Genomic DNA, 25,030 nt, shown 5'->3' with positions numbered 1-25,030 from the left:
TACCAGACAGAAGATCAATAGAGCAAAAGGTGTCTAACACAATTCCTTTATTGGATCCTGGGTGCTAGAGGGCAGGCCGTGTTAACAAGATGTGTGATGTGTTCTTAGGGCCCCGTGGGAGCTCCAGGAAAGCCAGGGATTGAGGTCTGTAGATCTGTATGTGTGGTCTGTGTTTCCACAATACACAAACAGTACATTCAAGTTTATTTTCACTGATTTTAAGCTCATTGTTGCTGTGGTCAATGGTGCTGTTGTTAACAAGTTGTATAAAGCAAAGCAGTCATCAGAATTCTTGTATTTTGCAGGGCCCTCGTGGACTCCCAGGTCCATCTGGTCCCCCAGGAGTTCCAGGAAGAGAGGTGAGAGATCAGCCTGTCCTTCCACTTTTATTCACTCCCTCACACATCTGTGGATAAAAGATGACTGGAAGCATAAAAGAATGTCAGCTGCCCACTGTGGATGAACAAGTACGATGTATCACAGCTCCGGGACACAAATCCTCACCAACTGAGATTGCTGTAAAAGCAGACTCATAGCCTCGCATATCTGCTTGATGTCGTAGGCAGTGGGGTTGTTAAGTCTTTTCTTTGTTTCAATTAAAGGGACCCCCTGGTAGAGCAGGCCCCCCAGGTCCTGCTGGACCCCCAGGTGAACCAGTAAGTAAGAAAATTTCATTTTTGCTGTCTGCAGTTGAGCGTTACTGATCTGCACTGAGGACTACTGTGCTAACCCCAAGTCAAAGCCTCCGCTAAGCCTGCACCTCTAGTTTTGGGATAATTAGGAGCTAGTCCTACTGTTCACGAAGCTTTCAGGAAAGTGTTGCAGTTGCACAACAAATTGGCAGCACCCTGTTGTTAGCATATGTTTTCATGTCTTTCTTTGTCTTTTCATGTGTTTCAACTGAGCACCATTTACTTTATTGTGATAGCTTGAGTCTACAGGCTGCTGTTGCTGCTGCCTTGTCAAGATTTTTTGTATTTCAACCTCATATATTCATATGTTGTAAAGATCAGTGAAACCCATTAACAGTTTGGTTTATGTTTTTTTTTTTTAAATACATGGGTAGCAACTCATAATGCTTAACTCAAAACAGAACAACAACATTTCAAAGATGTGAATACTCTTCCAGAGGTTTCTTCAAGCATTGCAGATAAATCCAAAAAATGAAAAACATCAAATTTTTAAAAATGCTTTGAATAAAGTCACATTCCTTAAATGCATATAAGATGCTAAGAAGATGCTTGGAGTAGTTTACAAGATGCAGATGCAGCAGAACAATATTTGCAAAACTAAGTTACTTTAAGTTATGAAATTAAGACTGTTTAAAATGTTTAATGGATTTTTTATGTGTTTTTTGTTTTCGACAGACTGCTTTGCCAATTGTTGGAGACATGGGCACTCTGCTTAAGGTATTTTATCTCCATATTTAATGATAATTGCAGCTTGTTACAGACAATGTGATGCAAAGGGGGGCTGATTATTTAAAATGACACTTTTTGGATCATAGCATGGCTGGGAGAATGTATCTCACATTGAATGACAACATGTTTAATAAAGCCTAGATAGAAATATCACACCAGAACAGTGGTAAAGTTCATTCAAAACATCTAGAATGATATATAATATTACAGTACAGATATTACTTCTAAGTAGGCAAACATTAAACGATGTTTTATTGTAGCAGTTGCTATGTGCTCTGTTTCCTCCTGCTACATGAGTCATACAGAATTTTCCATTAGTTGTGTAAAGAAAAAACTTCAGTATGTATGCGTTTTATCACACAGTCCATGACATCATATATGGCTATGGCTAAAATTCATAGAAATGCTCTGGAAGGTTGTGTTTGTGATGCCATTTTTAAATCAACTAAATTAAAATATCATCTGCATCTGGCAACAAAACATTGAGCAACCACTACATATAGAGAAAAATATAAAATGAAATATAAATAGTATAAATTCACAAAGATCCGGTTACAGGTGACTCAATATCATAAGGACAAAAGAAAAAATAAATAACTCAGGGAAAAAGGTTATTGAAAAGCATAAGTCAGGAAATGGATACAAGAAAGCAATTATCCCATGGTGTGTGTGTGTGTGTGTGTGTGTGTGTGTGTGTGTGTGTGTGTGTGTGTGTGTGTGTGTGTGTGTGTGTGTGTGTGTGTGTTGTGTGTGTGTGTGTGTGTGTGTGTGTGTGTGTGTGGCCACCAAGACACCTATGACTCATCTGAAGGAGTCACAACATGGCACGGAGGTTTTTTCTCCAGTTATTTTTTTTTTTTTGTCAACAAACCAAATTGAAATCCAACATGATTCAGTGTTGTCAAATACGGCTGATGACCACTTTTTATAAGCAGTGCTTTCTGTGTTTTGTATCCCATGCAAAACTAAAGAAGCCAAAGAAGAGAAGTCTTAGAGAATAACGTTTCTCTTACTACTGAAAGCATTATAATAATAATTGAATTTCCTCTTGCAGTTAAAGAATTTCTTAAGAATGCTAAAACACCTTTTACAAGCCTAGTCGCTGAAGCCATTTTCATTTTTTACATCGAAACTGTGTTTTAAGATTCTAATCATACTGTACATGAGGGTTATTGCTCTTCCTTTTTTCATCAGTTGGGACAAACAACAAGGTCTGTTTTCTGACTAAAGGCACAATGTGCCCTGTCAGAGCAAGGCCAAAGCTAATGTAAAACATTATTCAGTCTGAGTTAAATAAGAGCGCAGAGGAAAAAGGGGAAGATCTTGCACTTCAGTTGTAGCTGGGCATATTTTATCAAAATCCTCAAAGATGATTCATTTGTTTTCTTTATCTGTTGACTGAAGCAGATTATTCACCTTACTTCATGTTGATACGTGCAGGACAGCACTTAGCTAAATTAAAGAGTTTTCATTTTTAACGCCTAAAGCACGTCAACGGTGACGATAAATATGATGCCTTTACATGAATAATCACTGCCAAACAAAGCCAGGTGCCAGGTGCCTTATAGTGTTTTTTGTTAGTCCTTCTTTTGGTGTCAGTTTAAGTTCTGTGTTAGATTCAACTACTGTTTATAGCTTTTCTCAGAGTAGCATAGTGGCACCTAAATTAGTACTTTCAAAACCTTGTTGACACCTACAAAAAGACTAAACAATCATTCACCCCTGACATTTTCTTTTATGAAGTCAATAATAAAATGCTGTACTTATTTTATTTGAACTCTGAAAATAATTACATGACAGGGATGTGTAGCCGCTTCCACTGCCTCCATCTAACTTAGAGGTTGCACTTCTTTCCAGGAAGGCGCACTACCTATACAGTACCCAGAGTGGATAAGGGACAATGATATTTAAGATTCTCACCTAAATGTCACAGTCAATGAGTTTGACAAAGTTCACCACTCACCTAGATGAGAGACACTCGTGGTGGGTTCACATTATTTCTGCTCTGCAGACATTTAGAGAACACTTTGTGTCAGCTGGGGTCTTGTCCAGCACCCGGGAGATGCGACAAAATAAAGGGCGGAAATGTACCTCTCCAGCTCGATTTGATGAAATCTTATCTGTGTGCCACCACTTTTGCTTTCCCTGGCTTGCCTGTGCTGGCAGAATGCCTGCAGTGTGTGCCAGGCGAAAATCCCGGGGCTGCCTGGACAGAAGGGAGAGAAGGGGTCCCCTGGAGTGCAAGGAGTAGAAGGCATGGTGGGAGAAAAGGTACACACGAGTTGTAAGCATGGAAGGTCATTTGGAACAGACGACATGTAAATATACTTACTTAATTAAATGCTATGAGCACATGTGCACTTAAATCCAATTACTGTGTGGTTTTTCTAAACAGGGAGACCCAGGCGTGCGAGGTCCTATGGGTAACCCGGGGAAAGAAGGCCCAAAGGTAGGCAGTAAATAAATAATCACATTTCTTTATCTAATTGTTCAATTATTCCGCTTCTCTTGATGGCAAAAGAATCTGCAGAACTACGAGCATCGTTCTGTGCTATTATTTATTGAAATGTGCGTTTAAGCCGGAGTTTCATATTGACAAACACTTTCCATAAATTGTTATTTGGATTATCTCTAGGACTCTAACCAGCTGTTACACAAGTACAAATATTATTCTGTACCCTGCTATGTGCTGGCTGCAGAAGTTGTTGCCATGGATACCGTTTTGTACCACAGTGAAACAGGCCAGGCAATTTCAAGTCGTGTGCTGTAAGAGAGGAAGAGACATTTTGAAGTTTACACCCGTCGGCCTTTAGTTTTAGGCCTTTTTCAAGTTGGTTTCGCTTTTTTTCCCCCCCCCTCCCTCATTGATTCTGCTTTCCTGCAGGGAGTGAAAGGAGAGAGAGGGTTCCCAGGTCCTACAGGAGATAAAGGCGATGAGGTGAGTGAAAAAAATGTTAATCTAAACAAATGAATCCAGTAGTTATCTAACCATCCAGGAGCCACCGTGACATTGAGAGGTAGGTTGTTCAAAAGAATGTAAATATATTGTAATGTCCGCCTCATCTTAAAGCCAGTCTACTCTGAAAGCCTGTTTTCAGAGGACTTTATCAAAAGCTACCCACAGTGCTGCGTGTGCACTGTGCCCTATCTTTTGCACTCTGAGGAGCCACTTTATAAAGAAAGGAGCCTGCCCTGAGTGTGTGTGTGTGTGTGTGGTGTGTGGTGTGTGCTAATTAAAAAACAAGGCACTCTTTAGAGGAGCTGAGAAGCATTTCATAGGTCAGCTTTCAACACTGAACTGCGATGGCAGGGGATTTTCACTAACAGGCACACTTGTTATTAGATTTTATAGGCTCAATAAAAACATGTTTCATGGCCATGTTGAAGTTATTTTATTTTTGGGTGATAAAATACTGTACGTCATTGAAGAAAACTCATGCAATGCCATCTTGAAAATACAACAAACAGCAAAGAAAATCCTTATTTAAACAAATCAAGACAGATGCTGCACATGTCCCATGTAATGCTAATCTTTCATAGCTTCTGCATTCACTGTATAAACATGCTACTAAGATAAGAACATGTACCGAACACTGTAAAGAACATTATCCCAGTAATTAATGCTGTAAATAGAAATGTCCTAATTGATCCCTTACAGTAAAGTAGCAACTTGTATGTTGCTAATTGATTCCTCGAGAGCCTTTTATGTCATTGAGAACATGCGTTTGATATCCTGTGAACTAATTAAACTCATATTCCTAAGATTTATAGTATCAGCTTAGTGTGTAGTGAACAGCCAGTAATTATGCAGGGCCAGATGTCCGCATCACCTTTTTCTATTATCGCCACACTGTAGATAGAATAATTACAACTGAACTGACTGTAATTAATGTTTTACTTTGCACACAACCGAACACGTCCATAAAAACTGTGAGTTGCTGTGTGATCACAGTGAGGTCGATCGCACCTTTTAAAATACAAGTTAACATCCTACTATTGAGCAGGTGTGAGGCTCAAGCGTCAACTCTCTGACTGAGTCTAGGAGCTATAGTGTAAGCCTAAGCCTAAGCCAAAATTTGATAATCCCCTTTGTCTCCTCCAGGGGCCTCCAGGATCACCAGGACTTCCTGGTGGGACCGGTCGCACAGGGGCCCCGGTAAGAAGCTTTCCATTTATGTGGCCCGATATTATGCACAACCTATTACATTAATTGTTAATTGTAACACCAAGACTTGTTTGTATGGTTATAGATTTATTTTACCACGAGATGTGTTATGTAAAACAGATTTCATTGTAAGGATGCTGTTCTGTTTGCAGGGACTTATGGGTAGACCCGGTCCGATGGGCCAACCAGGAGGAAAGGGAGAAAAAGTAAGGTGTTCTAGCATTTAAACTTTAATCTATGAAGGTAGTGTTTATGTCTTTCTAGATATTATATACAGTACAGTAGGCAGTGGATGAATGTGCACAATATAAGAGTTACTTAAATCTCAGTGTTTGCTAAACTTCAGGTGAAGTATTCCGGAGTATTTACTTGAACATCATAGTTGATGTGACAAGTTAAGATTTTTGACAGGGGAGTATACAGTTGTATCATACATCCTAAAGATAGATTGGTAAAACACAAAAAGTAAATGAGAAGAGAGTAAAGATAAAGATGTGTTAAATACTAAATCATTTGTGTCTTGTCATTGCCGTATACATCAAGCTGCATGAATGTTTTAGCGGGGCTGGCAAACGAAGTTCCATATAATCGGATTACATTAACATGTGACTGCACTTGTTAAACATTTCCATTTTCACAGACATGTTTACGAATTCCTCTGGTTTATGTTTGGCAGGGAAATGAAGGACCCCCAGGCAGACCAGGGCTTCCAGGGCCTCCGGTAAGTTCCTCCTCTCTCAACACGAGCCAGCTGATGATAACAATTCTGAAAACCTTTGTTAGGGTCTGAGATTCTTCGTAGCCTTCATGCCTACTGTACTCAATGCATACTACATTTTATTCAACACGCTTAGATCATTTTAAAATAACTCCTTTTCTTGCTTTTAGCACTATTCAAATATCCTTTTTTAGAAAAGTAAAACCGTATCATCACATTTTTCCAACACAAATGATGAAATCTAACAGTATTTAGTGTCAAAAAGAAGAAGGCGGAGGTAACGTGTGCTACACCTGGGATAGAAGAGGACAAGTGGAAACGAGCTGGACTATATCCTGTGGACAGAACAGGGAACATGTGTATAAGTGGATCAGAGGAATCAGGTGACAGAGACAGGCTGAGGTCACTAGCACTGACAGGATCTGAGATGACAGGAGAGGTAGTGGAAGGTGGGCAGAGAATGACTGAATGACTGCAAACAAACTGTGACAATTTCCTAGAACAAGAAAAACATAACTGATAAACAAGCGCAGATGAAATTGTGGCAGCCTGCTCACTGGCATTGAATCATGTTGCCACCCTTTTAAAGGCCAGTGAGTAAGCACTTCCAAAGGCAAATCTATAATTCATCAGCTGTCCCCTTGAACCTACTGTGCACCCCCAGCCTCACCCCCCATCACACACACACCTTGGTCTCATAAACTGCAGTCTGAGAGGACAGGGGATGGGCCAATGGCCTGAAAAGGGCAGAGGCATCCCCTGCTTTCAAATGAGAACCTTGACTCTTTCTACTTTCACAGGAACTGCCCTCTACCGATATATCTTGGTGAAAAACCTTCATTTATGTTCTCATAACCAACCAAAAAGTCTGGATTACCTAGTACCTACCAGAATCTCTTTTAAACGGCTTGCTCTTTTATAGTTTTGAGACAGTTTTTTTGAATTACCACTGACTCAAGGATTATTGAGTGCTTTCTGTTCTTTCTTTTTCACATCTCACTCTCTTCCTCTCCCTTTCTGTAATGAGCTATTCATCCCTCTCATGTTGCTTTTAAGGGTTAAACAGTGTATCTCTGCTTACTGAACAGGACTCTTGGTGCCTAAAACTCAAAGTACACTGAGGAGAATCTAATGGAAATGCCTGCTTTACTGTCGATTGTGTTTCAGGGTGTACCTTATGTGGAGGGCAATGGGATGAGCAGTCTGTACAAGCTGCAGGTAAAGATTTAAATGACTTTAACTCAGTGAAAATGTCTTTGTCATTCATCCAGTGCATATTAGTCATTTTGGCAGAAAAGAATGGTTAAAATGATCATAATATTAAAAATGTCATTTCAGAGTGGTGGAGCTATTTTAGGACCCCCTGGAGCTCCCGGTGCTCCGGTAAGCATAATCATTGTTGTGCCTGAAGCAAATCCCTTACAGTGCGCTGCAGAACACCAGCACAAAAGCATGTTGATACTGTATGAGCTGCAGAACCTGGGAGAGCAGAATAACAAACAAACTGACAAGCCCCTCTGTGTTATCTCGCCTTCTGAGGCTCTTATATCACAGTGGATCATGTTCATTCAGAGCTGGTGGTTGGTGAAGGCCAAGGGACTTCCCGGCTCTCAAACAGGTGTCTCTGACCCTCCTCGGGACACGTAACATCATTCTTATGCGAAATGGACTTAATGTAGAAGTTCAGCTGCTCTGCACAGGGCCAGGCCTCCTTATCAGACGGTCGGTAATCTTCTCCAGTCCTAGGAGACATTCGTTCACAGGCCCTGCAGGGATCCATGCAGCACAACGAACACTTAAAGTGGTGGCAAAAAAGACACTCAATATCCCTAGTGCCCAGTGCACATGAATCACGGCTACATTTTGAGGATCTATCACATCCTCAATGTATCAGAGCCAAACGGTCTCTCTGAATCAGTGATCTTCATCATCTTTGTCAGTGTTTAGAGGGACATAGGACTCAATTTAGCAATAACTGATTTTATGTCAATGTAGAAAAATGCTGAAACGTCAGCATGTGTGATCCTGGTCGTTTTTAATGTCGCCTGAGAAAGACCATAGTTATGCAAAGTATGATTTACAGACACATGTTGTGAAAAAAAAGGAAAAATAATGATGCTATTTATTATTTCAATGACAGTAACACACAGTAGTGTTTAGGATTTTGTGGTAGCAGTTGTTACATTCATGGACGTACACTAATCTGTCCTCTCTTCTTTCGTTTAAGGGTCCCAAAGGAGATGAAGGACCTGCTGTGAGTTAATGCTTTTCATTCTGCAATAAATATATATATTTTATGAAGTATTTGTTTATTTTTGTGCTAGCCAAAAAACAGCGACTTTAGAGATGCCAGTCGCTTTCTGTTATTGCCTCTGTGATTCTCTCCAACATAAGTCAATACACCCTGAAGCCTGAGCACTTAACCACTCTCAGTAGAACTCCAACAAATAAGAAAAAATGATCACATCTCCTGCAAATATGAAACTGTTGTACTATTCTGTCTTGCCAGTGGGAACTTGTGAACTCTTTCTGCACTTCAAATGCCCTTCCCCCACCCCACCCCCATTCTGATGCCTGAAAACAATCCACACAGGCATGAAAACAATTCAGCGCATCAACTTAAATTTTTTATTCTCACGGGGCCAATTGCATTTTTTTTTTTTTTTTTTTTTTTATTGTTTTGTTGCGTGGTGATTTTTCACCAGGATGTTAATTTGACATTTTAATAAATTGTGTGAGAGGCTCCGGTGCTGTGGTGGAATTGCTCCAATCCGTCTCACAGCTGATCCTCTGGCTGGCCCACTCTCTCCTTAGCCACACTCGCTTATTCATGACAATCTACATGTGTGACAATTACCTGCACAATCCGTCTATGTCAGCGCTGGTTGCCCCTTTATTCTGTGTAATGGCATTTCTCCATAGCAGCATGAGCAAGGTGAGGTAGATAGAGGCCATCATTTGTGTGAGCATTGGCAATGGCTCTCTATTTTTAGTGCAGAAAGCAAGTCTGTGATAGTCAAATGGGGCTCTTCTTCTATTCCGTTTATAGCCTACAAGGTGTGACAGCATGTGTCATAGATCATCGAACATTATACACTCAGGCTGAAGTACTGTCCTCTTATGATTATCTTCACACTGACACATAAAGGGTTTTATTCCTACCTGGCTACGACTTTCTTGTAGAGAAATGGAAATGTGTGAATTCTTGGCTCTTGTAGAATCGATCTATATTCGCTTGTTTACATGTAATGTTTACTTACAGCCTTATAATGATGTCTTTTACAGTAGCACATCACCATTCTCAGCCTCCTCCTAGCGAGGACTGGGAGTCGAAAAATAGCATGAGAGAGGGCCTAACAGCCCTGCATCAGTAGTGATTTTGTTGTCTTGACACAGCAAGTGTTGTGTTTCTGTCTCTCAGGGGGAACCGGGAGCTATGGGATTACCCGGGCTTGAAGGGCTACCTGGTGCCAAGGTATGCAACAGTATCAGCTTAATGAAGTGTCTCATGTGGCATGACATGAAGCTGATAACAAAGTGAGGGTGTGCCACATCTTTCCCTTGTAGTGTAAGAGTGAAGCATGTTATGAGTTCCTGTTGAAGGGATAGTATGAGTCAAAGTAAAGGGAAAAATAATTGATTTATTATTATAATTAGAAATGATTCAATTGGGTTTATTTAATACTCACTGAAAGACTTTATAAAAGAAAACTGTAAAAAGCTGTAAGGAAAAGTTGCCACTGAGTAACAGTGTTTGACTCTATATACTGTGTGTGTGTGTGTGTGTGTGTGTGTGTGTGTGTGTGTGTGTGTGTGTGTGTGTGTGTGTGTGTGTGTGTGTGTGTGTGTGTGTTTGTGTTGGGGGTGAAATATTTCACTTTCTGTGACATCCAGAGTAATTTGTGCTTTAGGGGGAGACTGTGACATGTGAAGTGTTTGCTGTTGAAAAATGAAGGCTTGAGTATATAAAGAGCTTTTTTTTATAATAAGTCTGTATTTCTGATATTTCTTCTCAGTACAAATGTATATTATATAGTGTTTGAGGCATTTTTACATTTCGTTCTGATGTCATCTGATGTGTTATCTACTTGACACGTGTTGTTGTGCTTTCTTCAGGGTGATATTGGTTTGCCTGGTCCACCTGGGATACCAGGTCCCCCAGTAAGTGAGATTTCTTGGTTTGTTTTTATTAATTTTCCTCAATCATCTGTGGTCTGCTGCTGGATGTTTCATACAGTGCACAGAATTGCAGCTATCATAACTGAAGTGCTACAACGCTACTCTGTGATTAAGACATTGAATATAGACCTGTGTGGTTTCCACTGGTTTTTCTGTGCAACTACAGTATGTTGGTTGCTATATTATACACGAGAGGTTGCAGAGGTGCAGGAAATATGACACCATTGAGGACCTGTCAAACACGGTCTGTTCTCTTCCTCTCGTTGTGATTGACAGGGGAAGCCCGGCACTCGTGGAGAGCCAGGGATCCCAGGAGAGCCGGTGAGATGCATCCTCCGATTGTCTTTGAGCTGTCAATCCACACGTCATTCTTTTGTCACTGCCATCTGACACGTCGGCTGTTTCTGTTCTCTGACAGGGTGAGAGGGGACCACTCGGAGAGACAGGATTCCCTGGGCCCGAGGGACCCCAAGGTGTTCCTGTAAGGATGCTAAATTAATTCTTTTGCTTTTCCTTACACTCATGACTAGATGTTGCCAAAGCATTGTACAACAGAGTCTTTGAACATACTGCTTCTTTACGCCATAATGTTTAGCCACGGTTGTTTTACAACTATCTAGGGGAAAAAAAGAAAATGACTCAAAAACAACATGGATAAAAAACATAAGCTAGCCAACACTAGTCCTGTAGATGACTACATTGCCCCATATAATTACCATCAGAGATGGTTTCTGTAATTTACCCTGTAAGCGCACAATGGAACAATGTTCGCACAGCAATCAGGATCATTATCCCTTGGTTGAGATATCTCATTAACTGTGGAGATTACTAGGAGTGCAACAGTGCTGATCCAATCGAAGGTGGGAGCTGATACACAATGTCTTTGTTTGTGCTGCGCTCCTTGAGCAGGGCAGACCTGGAAAAGATGGAACTCCTGGATACAAGGTGAGTTGTGTGAACACATTGCAAATCCCCTTATAGAAAGTGCTTTACATCAGCCAGGCTCCAGAAAGATGGCACAGCAGATTTTTATCCCTACCCTCAAGCTACATCCTGAGTGCATTAAACCTATTTGCATATTTAAGATTTTAACGATAAAAACTAAATGGAATCCTGCAGATTTAAGGCTTTGTTGACTTTTCGTCTTTTTCCCCTAATTATACAGTTAATGCTCTCGGGCAATGATAAAATGTTTGTAATGGAGGGCAGTAGACACTTAGATTAAATATGCATTTTCCTGCCTGATGGACTTAAAATTGAAACAAATGTTGCAGCTAAGTCTGCTTTTAGGTGACTGATCAACACTACCATACACTATTTACTACATAATCACACAAAATGGGCTCACAGCATGCAGAATAGATCTGCCATGAATAGCCATTTCCACCTCATTATACAATCTGATACCCAAATTGGATTGAATATGAATGCTACTGTTTTGCTCACTGATTTAAACCTTACACTTTAATGGCAGCCCCACCAGTTTATTGTTTTTTGATTATTATTAGTTAATATTCTTCCACAAAAATCTCAGCACAGCGCCTTTCTGCAGTTTTTGTAGCATGTCTTTCGGCACGGTGCCTGACTTTTTGGTGGGGCAACAGTGCCATCTAGCTGGTGGGTTTTCTGCTCTAGTCAAATTCCTTGCATACTGCTTTGAGGTTTAATGTAATGCTCAGGGAAGCACATTTCAGTGGGCAAGATGATAGATTTAAGCCTCCCATCAGGCATTGGGGAATACAGGGTAGTGCAGATTAAAGCAGGCAGGGGAGAACAGCATCACAAAGAGATGCCCGCTTTAAAATCACATCATGCCAGATTGTCTTTTGCATGGCTTCTGTAATCCAGCAGGAAATTGATACAAAGATGCTCCGAGGGGTATTACTGTGAGCGCAGCAAAAGGAAGCAATGAGGAGTGACAGGGAGGGATTGGAAGACACAAGATGTTGTGACATGTAGCCAGAGACAGGTATTTTCTCTCCTAGCTCCTCTGCACGGAACAGACAGCTGGTAGTAAAAGGCATTTCTCAAACAAAACAAGAGTGATGCAGAGGAGCCGTGACATTGCAGAAGGTGAAACACTATACAGGGAGATATTATACAAGCAATACACCAAAGCAATTTGATAAAAGCTTGCTTAAAGTTTTTCAGAGCTGATTAGAAGCTGATTAGAACTATGAACAATATAATAAAATAACACGTCTTAATAACAGAAATCTCTGCCTCAGGTGTAGATTAGAAGTATTGGGAGTTTTATATCTGCCACTGCATGTTACTGAACATCAGTTTTTTACGTGTTACCCATTTACCTTTTTCTACTAAAGCAAAGCCTTGAATGTTTTTTTTTTTCCCAAGGGGGCTACAGGTAGATCAGGGGACAGAGGATCCAAAGGAGAACGGGTAAGTGATGTCATTCCCGTTTACCTAAAAAACACATACTGTAATGCAAACACATATACCGGTAACTAAAGTCTTCAGTTGAGCACATGACTAATCCCCACAAGGACATAAGCTCTAGAGAAAGGCGTTTAACGCTCAATACAGTTTCCTATTGTGAGGCAAAAATTAAAGAGCTCTGTCACACTTCTGCACTAATCTATTGCAAATGCTGGTAATGGAGGATGCAAAATTAGGTTTTTAGCTTTATACTGTAGTTGGCAACAGTGCCTCAATGCAGCTGCCTGACTGGACACATTAAGAGAAATGTCTGACTGTGTAGAACATTTTAAGTTATATAGTTGCATTCTGAATCACGCCTGAAAATTAGAGTCAGTGTGGTTCAGCTTACGCCAGCGAGGCTTTGTTTGTTGTATTGTAGAATTTGACCAGATATAAGTTATATATAGTTTGGTTACAGCATCATAAAGAGCTGAATTATATCTGGGCTTCAGGGTGATCCAGGGATTCCTGGAGAAAGGGGAGTTCAAGGCGAGAGAGGTCGGACAGGAGATCCTGGCCCTATTGGACCGATCGGACAACCAGGCCAAAAAGGCGATACTGGCCCTCCGGGAGAGTTGAAGACTGGAACCATTCTGGTAAGTTGTAAGCTGGCATATTATGCTGATCAAACAAAGACAGTTCTCATAGATAATTAAAACCATCATCAGCTTACTTCCTTCCCGAGCTTGTGCAACTAGTTCACTCCTCATTCCCTATGTGAAAAATGGTGCAGCCACAGATTTCCACATGAAACATCGAATCAGGCTGTGCAAGGGAGGTTGCTGTTCTCTTTCTGCTCAACACTTCCCACTCCTGATCATCTAGGCGCAACAGAAGGTCAGAGAGGGAGGGAGATGGAGACGGAGAGAAAGACAGAGATACGTGGGCATGCCCAGAGCAACGCAGAGCAGTGAAAACACCTCCGTGTGTCACAGACAGTTTACACATACTGTACGCAGTCACAGCAGTTATGTAACATTCACAGCCGAGATGAAAAACCGTTGTGAATGCAGAGAATCAAGGTCCAAGGCTACTAGTGTTTGCCATTGTTACTGGTGCAGCCTTGGAAAGCTCAAGCAATACAGCTGAGAAAGATTCACATGACTGATGGGCATAAAGAGCATCATTACTGATTTAGCAAGAAGCAACACAAAGAAGTCTCTTTATATATTTATTTCATATCCTATAGATGTATAATACATTATAATGCAAATTTTAGTAAGTGTTTACTGTCTTTTTGTATTAAAATACTCAAGAGATGTTCGTTTTGTTCTCTCCACACATACAGGATGACCACAGCTTTATGGAGGAGCTCAAACTCTTAGTGCGAAACGAAGTATTGAAGATCTTCGAAGGTACAAATCGTCCATCATGCATCTTTTCTCCTTTTCGTCTCTGTTTTCTGCCTTCTTTGAACATCCTCCATTTTTGTTTTTCCTCGGCTTATAGAGAAGCTATCAAGCGTTTCCATGCTGCAGAAGACGCCTGCGGGCATCCTAGCTTCACAAGTCCAAGGGCCTCCAGGACCTCCTGGCAAGGATGGATTACCAGGTCCACCAGGAGAGCCTGGACCTCCTGGTTCTCAAGGTACAGTAGGAGCTCAGTCTGAGCTGCTGGACTTTAACATCACCTCAGTAGAATAACCATTTGTGTTCAAATAAATTAATTACATTCATAAGCACTGAATGCTCTTAACATTCAGGTGAGACATGATTAACACTTGTCGTGTGTATTTGAATGTTTATTCATGTATGTAGCCACAGCATATGTGTTCAGCTCATTGATCAACCACAACATTAAAATGTGAGTTGAAAGTTTTCTTGGACAGGGGTTAGTGTGACTGGCCTGCAGCTGTGCAGTCCTATAGTAAGCTGCGATGCACAGCGTTCTGAAACCCGTTGATCATGGTTGGATTGCATTTTTCCCACGTTGAGTCCTGTCCACCAAAACCATTAGGTGGTATTAATGTTGTGGCTGATTAGTATTAATAGTCCAACTATCATATGCTGTGTCAAACATGTCACCTAACACATTTGAAAGAAGCACCATTTATAATGGCGAGGCCAAGGCTGCAGCTTGACATGAGCTCCGACACAGATGTTTCTCTGTTAAGAGTTGGGGTTGAACACTGGGAGCTGGCTGGACTGGAATGGGGGACACCAATGTAGGTCTGATACTTGCATTTTGTAGGGATTCATGGGTATTTTTCTCTTGCTCAGACCCATATATCAATGCAGACTGAGGGGCGGGAAGCAGAGGAAAGGCCAGGAGTGTGATGCACAGCGGCTCTCTGGGAAATATGAAGACAAACGAAGAAATGACTGTGAATAACTGAAAGCATTATGAGTGTGGACAGGAAAAGAGCCCCAGTTTTGATACCTCACTCCAGGAAAAAAAAAAAAAAAAAAGCTTCTGAAATACAGAAAGGAGCATAGTCAGGACATCCTTTATCAAACTGACTGACAAAACTTCATGACTGCTCATGCTACACTAATGGTTTGCTGGTCAGGCTTTCATACCTCAGACTTGCTTAGATTTTCCTGTGTCCGCAGAACTATGATTAACTTTTGAAGAGGAGGAGTGTGTTACGTGTTGCTGCACGCCAGAGCACCACTGCACCGGCTGTTCTCTTTACGTTTTGTATCTACCTCACTTTATTCAAGACCATTTACACTTTAACCCCTCCGCTACAGTACAAACTGCTGCTTTCATTCATGAATAATTTAAGTAGACACCTACTACGCTATAAATATTGCTGTGTTAATGCCATTTGCATTACACGTGTCTTGGATTTTGTTTTGCTTGTTTTGTTTTTTTTTAATGCTTTAAAAAAAAGTGTTTTATAGATGATTCTTAATGCAGCTTTGCAATAAATATTTATTGAAAATAAAGTGGGAAGTTATTTCCCTTGATAAATCAAAATTTCAACAACTTCTTAATTTTTTCTTTGTTGACTTGCCTCCACTCAGCTGGGTAGAGGGTTTGGGGTAATATTTCCTCATTATTTCTCGTCATCCTCCGCTGGAGACTGTGCTCCTCTGGAATATCCAATTTGACTTCTTCTCCAGAATGCCAAAATGAATTGTTTATGGAGAAAAATAACCCCTTTGTTGAATTCACATTCTGTTTTTTTTTTTCCCCCATGGTTTGATTTCGCATGGGTGAAACTCCCTGCTGTTCTAGGATACAGCTGAGTATATGTTGTAGCTGAGTGCTCGCCTGTCATTCTATTTATCTTTTACCTTTTGGGGTCGTAATGAAAATACTCACTGATGTAAGTGATTGTGTTTAACTGCCTATTTCATAAATTCTCCATTGTGTTGTTTTAACATTTATTGTTCATTTTGCATTCTTGCATCATGTATATTTATTAACTCATTATTGACTCAAACAAAGTGTCTTATATCCTGTGATTCTGTGCTCTGTTCTGTATGACATTGACATATAATATATATCCCGCAGTAATTGATCTTTGATGGAGAAGCTGCTCAAATGTGTTCTTTTCTTTTGTAAAGCACAGCACAAATAAATAGATGTTGCTGTTGAGGCTGTTTAGAACAGTGAACAACAGGTGCTGGACTGCAGTCTTGTCACTCAAGCATGAAAAACCCCTCTGTGGCGATATTATTTTTTATTAACGCATTTTCTCCATTAGTGCCCCTCAAAACAATTTGTTTTTAACCAAGTCCTGATTCAGTATGGCATGTTCGATTTAGCAGAGTGCACCAATCCAGCATGCCACCTAAGCTTATTGCCCTGTGTGCTATTCAGTATTTTTTTTTTTTTTTATTTTTGCTTAAGGTACAGTGCTCTTTTCTCCATGGAACGTCTCCTCCCTGAATGAATGCCCCGGGCTCTGTGAGTGCTGAAAGAAGTCTCATTATTGCGGCAATGTGTGGATAGCCCCTGTCTCTTTGAGACTCAGTTTTGGAGCATTCATAAGCCCTTTTTTCTGAGATTTCCTTTGACATGTAAGCGTTGAAGCGTTTCTCCTTTGGGCCAGGCGGTGCAATACTTGATACTCCTGTCAATGTTCATGATGCACTCAATGCAACTGCAGGTCCTGAGACTCCATTACTTTAAGTGCCTCATGGGGAAATATGTTCACAGCCCCTCTAATTCTGACGTGGTGTGCCGCTGTTATGACCCATAAAGACTTACTGGCTGTGCATGGAGTGAGAAGGCCTTTAGATAATGTGTTTGTGTGCTTATGGATATAAGCAACTCAGCTGCTGGCTTGAATTTAAGATAAGTCTAAAGTGTTTCATTGTGTTTGATCATCAGCCTTTTCTTTAACCGATTTAACATATGCTTGAGTTTATCACTAATTGTTTTGTTTTTTTTTTATCATAAGGAAGACTTCTTTTTAACACAAAAACAATGCATTAGCTTCAATTTCATTTTTATATTTATGTTCTCCGAGAGAATTCCTTCTCTTTTATACTTAATGAGCTCAGAGCCTAGTTTCCATGAACTGACGTGATTGTTTTCTGCATCTGTTGCGTTTGCTTTTTGTGTGTGTGCAACGAGTCCAGCTTGGATTAGACTTCTCTTCACTCTCTAAACGCCTTTGGCGTAACCCACATATCTGACCTCCAGCTGAAAAAAACCTCTTTGCTCTGTTTTGAAATCTTCAAAAACATGTGCTTCTCGCACTGTTGCTGACAGAAAACTGGACAAGCCCACAATGCCTCCTTTTTCAAACACTAACACACAGATGGCTTGTCTGATGATTTCTATTTTGACAGGATGTCAGTACATCTTTTATTATTCAAAGGTTCAGGATTGAAACTGGGGAATTCAGAGTAGCCTGTTTTTAGATCTACTACCAAAGCTGTTCCTCTTAAAAATACGTGTAGACCTGATACTGGCATTGTCCTTGTATGTGATGATATTTATATCATCAAGAAGCTCCTTTGTAATGTATGAGTCCCTGGACAGATGCATATAAAGGCTGCAAAAGTGCATCTTCATCTTGACAGCTCTTGGATTTGAACAGGTTATGGCGCTGACTAATCTTACTAACTGAACTGCACACATTGTAAACGCGATACTATACAGTTCTACTTCCTCTTTGCAGTATTTGTAGTGAGCCAGTGTATTGTTTGTGTCCTCAGGATACAGAGGTCAGAAAGGAGAACGAGGCCAGCTTGGTCTGGGGTTACCAGGAGATCCAGGACCCATGGGCCCTCCAGGTAAGAACACCACATTGGACTAAAATACATCCACTTGGACACTGGATGGTGTCAGATGTGTGGCTTTAGTTTTGGGTTTAGTAAGCAAAACATATAAAAGGCAGAATGTCAGTACATCTTTTATTATTAGTCTCTATGCCACATAGCCATGTAGTAATCTTCAGCACTAAACTATTAACAGAGGAATCTACAGCTTCTGTGCCTTTATATAAGGGCAGAGTTTCTCCTGCCTCAGTTATTTGTCACAGTATGTCTAGACGCTGCATTGACAGCTGTGGCTCCTCCACATCTACCACTGTTTATCAGGTTTTCTTAGCTGTCTACTGCAGCATATCTCGCTACGATATCAGAGAAATTGGGTTGTGTCTCAAACCATAACTTCTAACTTAGCAGTCATTGTATTGGAGATAAACACAAATTGCACATTTTCTAAAATTCAAATGCTGCTATGACACAAACGAGACCCTCAGTAGAGCAAATTGCTGCAATGACAGTGCTCTAGAGTCCGTTTTATAACTTAAAACCCCAGTTTGGTATTATCCTGAAGAAAAGTTTCACTGAACACAACCCAACATGTCAGCCTGTCTCCTGCTCCTGTGAACTAAGAAATAACTCCCTATACCCTGATGGAGCGATGGGAAGCAGGATTACCTCCAGTGACTTCTAGCCTGTGACAGTATAAGAACCTAAAGTCACTGATCCAGTCAATGTATGTGCATAATGCAGTACACGTGTAGGGCAAAGGAAACCTGACTGTAGAGGACAAATCAAGCCTGTTAGAAGACGTGATCTCTAGAGGTATTCAGTGATAGGTAGCACCTTTTGCACCACTGGTTAGTACTTCAGCTATATTCACATCATGGAATGAGTAAGCTTTCTACTACCCAAAATTTCTGTCATAATTGGAAACAGCTTGTATTCTTTGACATCTACATAGAGCACAACTTCCCTGGACCACGAACAGGTTAATGGAGACTGGGCTGTATGAGTCATAACAGCAGACAGAGAGTAAAAACCCTCCTGGCAGGCTTCAACTTCAGTGTTGTTGGATCACACGAGGACACTGCAACACTGGAAAAAAAGTCAGGAACATCTCTGAAAATGAATAATTTCAAGGAAAATTGTGCTAGATTTACCCCAGTGTCCATTTGTTTCTTTACTCTTTCACTAACCTAATGGACTTTGATGGTAATTACGCCTGTTTTTGCTCATGTCAAGTTACGCCTGCCTGTTGTGCATTAGTTCTGTACTGTAACTACATGCAATAAGCATCGGGCAGTTGTAAACAGCACACAGATTTAACAAACTGAAGGTAAAAATCATTATAATTTTGTACTTTGTGCGTATTTCCACGGATGTTGACAAGGCAAAACACCACCAGGAGTGTGGACTGTTTCTGTGTGAGCAGTTAAGCAGGAGACGGATGTGGCTGTGATGAAAAGGGCAAATTGTGTTTTCAGAGAGAGGAAAAGGACAAGGCAGAACCTGTGATTCTTTTTGTATGAAGTGTAGAGGAGACAGGACTCTATCCAGCTGTGACTGGTCTGATATAATGGGCACTACTGTAGCTGGACTGCAGCAGGGGTTTTTTTTATATATTGGCTTACTAAGATACCTCAGGAAGAAAGTGTTGTTGCTGTTTCTTCTTTCTTCTTTCTTGTGTTTGTACTATATGGACACTATATGAGAGCAAAAGATGCAAATTTGACTTCTGTTCCTCCACAAACTGTTGCTAGGTAACATGAGAAATTAATTTTACTAGGATGACCTCACTATATTAGAGAGTGAGGAAATGTCCTCTCTGTCAGTTTCACTATAGAACAGCAGAATTGTAAATAAGACATTCAGGCTGTGAGGAAAAATGTATTCATATATAGAATATTTGTTGCCTATAGTCTAAAGAATGTCCATTGGTAGTTTTTACCTATTTTCTTTTTAAAACATTGAGTCATGGTCGTTTTAATTATCGCAGCTCTCTATAAAGTCATTTAAATGAATTCGAATATCAAACATAAAAGAATTGATGGCATAAATACTCACCCCTTTGAAAGTAACTCAACTAAATCAGTGGCCAAGTAGTTCTAGAAGAACCATTAGTTAAATAGAGCTCATCTAAGTGAAGTGATTGTGTTTTAAGTACAGATATATATGGAAGGTCCAGTTACACGAAGTCTTATCCTGGCTAAAAACTACCAAATGAATAAAAAAGAATACAGCTTCATAAAAAAAGCACATGAGGGGATGGATACAAGACAATTACCAAGCATATTAAACATCCCTTGGAAACTTAAATCTGCCTAGAGTAGGCCGTCCTCAAAAGCAGTGATCACATAAGGAAGGGACTAATGATGGAGGCCAAGAAGCTTAGTTACCAGCTACAGGAGCTGAAAGTGGAGATACTGTGCTTACAAAACAACAAGTGGTAGTAAAGAGAAAGCCGCTACTGAAAAAAAAAAAAACCCAGCTAGAGTTTGCCAGAAGGCATGTGAGAGACTCTTAAATCTGTTTGGTGTAAACCGCATCATCACAAACACACCGTGAAGCCCGGTGGTGGCAACGTCACGCTGTGCGGATGCTTCTTAGCAACAGGTCTTGGAAGGCTAGAAAGGGCTTGTGAGGGTAAAATGAAACACAATACAGGGATTCGTGGAGGGAAACCTAATGCAGTCTGCAAGAGAACTGTGACTTGTTGTCCAACAAGATAGTTACACAGAGTATGCAGCCAAGGCTACAGACAAATGGATCCAAAGCAGGAGTGTTAATGTTCTGAAGTGGGTATGTCGGAGCCCAGACTTTAACCCACTTGAGAATTTGTGGCCGGACTTGAAAAGGACTGTTCAATCTCACAGAGTCAGTAATATTAAAAAGAAATCTGAGCAGGCCTGTTTTTAATATCACATTGTTTTGAATGCAGTATGAAGCAAGAATAAAAATATAGTAGAACAATACATTTCCTAACATTTTCTTTTTACTTTCTGCTAACATGATGACACTGACATTGATATTATTTGATTAAAGAAATCCAACAATGCATGGTAAAAATCCACTGGATATTTCAAACATAAATACACTGAATAGCATAAAGAGACTATCTTAATACAATCTTTATTTATAAAATCAACATGTATTACCTCAATTACCTCGTACTTACATAGTGTCAATTCAACTGCAATTTGTACTAAGATTAGAGACTAACTACTAAATCATCACCATTTACAGTGATTTATATGTAATGGACTAATGTTACCTGATATCAACGTTATTATTTTTGCTCTAGTATGTATAAAAACTTTACTGCAGCCTTTTGATTGGACCTAGTCATACAGTTGATCCAGAAATAATCTTTTTCTTCACTTCTCACCGCTGTAGCAGTCCAGTCTGTGTTCAGGTGCATCCTGTTTGTTTTAATTATCTTCGAGATTAGTTCAGAACTCGACTGGAGTCCACCTGTCGCATGCTGAATTTATTGAAGATAATTTTGAAAGGCGCACACCTGTGCATGTAATACTTCTGCACTTCACACAGGACAAAGGCCACGCAACTGTCTGTAGACATCTGCAGTATGAATGGGCAAGATTAGGACAAGGGTAAAATATCATGACTAAAGTTAAGGTCCTCTGCAGAGAGGAGACAACCTGCAGGAGGAACAGCGACTAAAAGAAGAATGAATTCAAATAAGTATAAGTCATTGAAGAAAACCTGCACCGGAGAGTGTGCAACCTGAGGCTGAGACGATTGTTCACATTTCAGCATGACAGTGACCCTTTCAGCATTCAGCCAAGATAATGCTGGCTTGACTTCAGGGCAGTCTCTGACCGTCCCTGAGTGGCGCAGCCAAAGCCCAGACTTGAACCCTATAGAACATCTGAGAACAGACGCTTCCCATCCAATCTTACAGAGCTCGACAGGATCTGTCAGGAAGAATGGAACGAACTGTCTAAATCCAGATGTGAGAGCTTAGTAGAGGAAAGAAGAGCTGTTGCTATCTCCCTGTCCAATTCTGTATAGCCAATCTGTTCGCTCAGGAAGGAGCTGCAGTGTTGTGTTTTATCACTAATGAAAAGCTCTACTCAACGATGATAAAGTGCAGCCCAGTGCATGGATTAATAATGTCTGTTTCTCTGTCAAGGCCCTCCTGGGATCACTTCTCAGGGCCCGCCTGGTTCTCCGGGGCCGCGTGGACCTCCTGGGACATGTGACCCCGCCGACTGCCTCCTTCCATCCTTATAAACCCAGAGGAGCGGTTTAGGTTGGTTCGCAGGCATCCGGTTCCAGCTCCGTGTGGCAGCTACAGAGCAGGAGAAGGACGGCCTCACTGTGTCTGACAGCTCCCTCGGCTCTGGTTTATCCCGCAGACTCACAGCTGACCTCTTTTGTTCCGTTTACAGTTCATGTTTGGATGCCGCTGGGCTTTTCTTTTTTTTTTTCGCTTTCCAGGGATTGCTGTCGGGTTTGTTTTGAATGCAACAGAAAACCTTTAAGTTTGTTTTGTTTTTTGTTTTTTTAAATGCTGTACTTATAAGTTATTTCTCGTTTTCACATCTCCTACTGCGATGTAATGCATTCCTTGTCAACCCTCATCGTGTCTTTCAAGACCATGAAACGTTCAGTGCTGTCTGAAAACACGATCTTAATTATTTGTTTGCCTCCTTAACAGGCATGCCTGTACACTCTTCTGTGCTTATTCAGATAAGCCATTGTGCAGGCAGAAGGTACATTTCGTGTGTGTGTGTGTGTGTGAGAGAGAGAGAGAGAGAGCTAGAAAGAGATTAACTGAATGAACTTGTTTAATGTGTAGGTGTGAGAAAAAAAAGATTTTTGAAACTCCTTATGCAACCAAAGTGAAGCAGATGTGTCTGATATGGAAATGAATCATTTTTAGTGTGTTCTTCAAAATGTATTGAACAGATGGTACTAATAATTGTAACAAATGTAGCATGGATATCCAGTACTATTATTATTATTAGAAGGTGGAATAATATATTTATGAGTTACTGAGAGTTTTCTTTTTTCCCCATGACACATTTGCTTTGTGAATGATCATTGGTAAACACGTCTTCCCATGTCCTATAGGTTGTGCGCTTATCGGTGACGTTTGTCGTGTTGTTTTTTTAATACAAAAACTCAAGGGCAAGAATGTGATTGAGATGTTTAATGAGTGTGACGCGACCTCATATTCATTGTAACTGTTGGTTTAATTTGTGCAGAAGTTGCACGATTTACTTTTTTTTATTATTTATTTATTTTTTTCTGATGGGGCTTTTAATGGGACCTGATTACAGTATAATCATGTAATTGCAGTGCATAAGCAAGTTGTCATGGTAATGACTTGTTAAGGTTCTCAGTTTTTCTATCAATCATACATCATTGCAGTTGGTTTTCAGTTCAAACATGATTATTAACATATGTCGTTTACATAGTGTCGTGTATGATGATTTCTCTGGTTTATTTGTATATTTTTGATTTTCAGCCACTCAAAGGAAATCGGACGACTACACTACAACTTCAGACTTCTGTTTTTGGTGTATCATTATCTTCATATAGTACTTGAACTGTCCTGGTCATGGTCTACTTCCTGGTTTTTCACTCTCTGTGTCATTATGTGTCATTGGGTTTTGGGGCATCTTTACGACTGGAGTTTTGATTTATTTGCTGTAACAGGTTCTGGTGTCATTTTAACGTTAACGTGCTAATTTCAGAAAGTTTTGAGTCACATTTTCCGTAACATGCTTTAATGCTGACCTTTTTTAGGAACTCGCATGTGGAATGATGAATATCGCAGCGAGTACAAACACTTTGAAAAACTTCTTTAAGAAGGAAAAGACAAAAGTTTTCGGCTCTTTGGATTTAAATTAATTCCTCGTTTGAAGATTTTGTTTAAGGAAATGCACATTTTGTTCATTTAAGAAATTAACTTAACTTAACTGACAGAAAAAAGATAATTATCCTGTAGTATGTATTATTTTCTTTGTGCTTTCATTTTGAGCACTGTTTAATGAAAGTTTGGCTCAAAGGCTTTAATTTGACTTTTAAGTGTCCTGCTGTGATTAATCTTTGAAAACCTCTGTGGGTGTATCTTACACTTTGTGACGTTGGGAACTCGATTCTGTCAGTATTTCATCCTTTAACATCTGTTTGACACTTTTCTTTTTCTTCATGTGTCACTTCATAGAAAGTCATCATGCTTTTCTTACGCATGTAAATTATAACTCACATCTTCTGAAGCTGCACAGCATTTTTTGTTATATTTTTCTCAGCATGCCAGCTTAGTTTTATCTCTGTTACATTTTATCTGCGTGAGTAGGTCTAATTTGAGATGGGTCTTGAATTAAATCTGTGGCCTTGACTTCATTTGTGAGTTAAAAGAGCCCCCTGCTGGACATGCATTTATTCTCTCATTGCTTGTAATGTGAATGAAAACAATTTCTTTGGGTTATGGGCTCCATAAAAACCATCCTTCTATTGGCTTCTGTTCTTTCATCACATTAATTTTCATATTCGGCTTAATGGCTTCTCCTTTGAGACAATAACTTCGACCTTGACCAAATTCAAACGAGACAACATCCGCAAACTAATGTGATCTGAACTTCTTTTTTTTTTTTTTTTTTGGTGCACTGATGAGGGCGACTCTCTCCATATATTGAATTTAGCTTGAATTGATATTAATGCACACCAGTTTGTGACTTCAATTTAGCTAAACAGTATGATAACTAGAGAAGACACTAAATGGCTACTGATGTCACAGCCCACTTCACCAGCAATTTGGTGCCAGCCGTTTCACATCACTCCAAGTTAAAATCCATTTATTCTAAGTGGAGGATGTTGGATGAAAGCAAAGTCAAAGGAAGGAGGTGTGAAGCATCCTTCAAATGAAATGCTGTTTTAATCTAAACATAGGCTTGTCAAATAATGC

General features: G+C 40.1%; 1 protein-coding gene across 1 annotated transcript in view; it reads left to right on the top strand.

The window, feature by feature from the left end:
• LOC113159455 (collagen alpha-1(XIX) chain) overlaps positions 1–22,477 on the top strand; it is an 80,247-nt gene extending 57,770 nt beyond the window's left edge. The window contains exons 29-52 of the mRNA XM_026356147.1: positions 109–144; positions 306–359; positions 603–656; positions 1,368–1,409; positions 3,588–3,692; positions 3,817–3,870; positions 4,306–4,359; positions 5,524–5,577; positions 5,739–5,792; positions 6,263–6,307; positions 7,472–7,522; positions 7,643–7,687; positions 8,532–8,558; positions 9,726–9,779; positions 10,421–10,465; positions 10,760–10,804; positions 10,902–10,964; positions 11,393–11,428; positions 12,839–12,883; positions 13,375–13,518; positions 14,211–14,277; positions 14,372–14,509; positions 18,040–18,117; positions 22,247–22,477. Of these exons, the coding sequence (XP_026211932.1) occupies positions 109–144; positions 306–359; positions 603–656; positions 1,368–1,409; positions 3,588–3,692; positions 3,817–3,870; positions 4,306–4,359; positions 5,524–5,577; positions 5,739–5,792; positions 6,263–6,307; positions 7,472–7,522; positions 7,643–7,687; positions 8,532–8,558; positions 9,726–9,779; positions 10,421–10,465; positions 10,760–10,804; positions 10,902–10,964; positions 11,393–11,428; positions 12,839–12,883; positions 13,375–13,518; positions 14,211–14,277; positions 14,372–14,509; positions 18,040–18,117; positions 22,247–22,347 (1,491 nt within the window). The 3' untranslated portion in view covers positions 22,348–22,477. The remainder of the gene's footprint in view (positions 1–108; positions 145–305; positions 360–602; positions 657–1,367; positions 1,410–3,587; positions 3,693–3,816; positions 3,871–4,305; positions 4,360–5,523; positions 5,578–5,738; positions 5,793–6,262; positions 6,308–7,471; positions 7,523–7,642; positions 7,688–8,531; positions 8,559–9,725; positions 9,780–10,420; positions 10,466–10,759; positions 10,805–10,901; positions 10,965–11,392; positions 11,429–12,838; positions 12,884–13,374; positions 13,519–14,210; positions 14,278–14,371; positions 14,510–18,039; positions 18,118–22,246) is intronic.
• Positions 22,478–25,030: the final 2,553 nt, after the last annotated feature.

This window comes from Anabas testudineus, chromosome 15 (genome assembly GCF_900324465.2).
Source record: "Anabas testudineus chromosome 15, fAnaTes1.2, whole genome shotgun sequence".
Lineage (NCBI taxonomy): Eukaryota > Metazoa > Chordata > Actinopteri > Anabantiformes > Anabantidae > Anabas > Anabas testudineus.
Note: the sequence above shows the minus strand (reverse complement) of the source record. Positions and strands in the feature narration are given on the sequence as shown.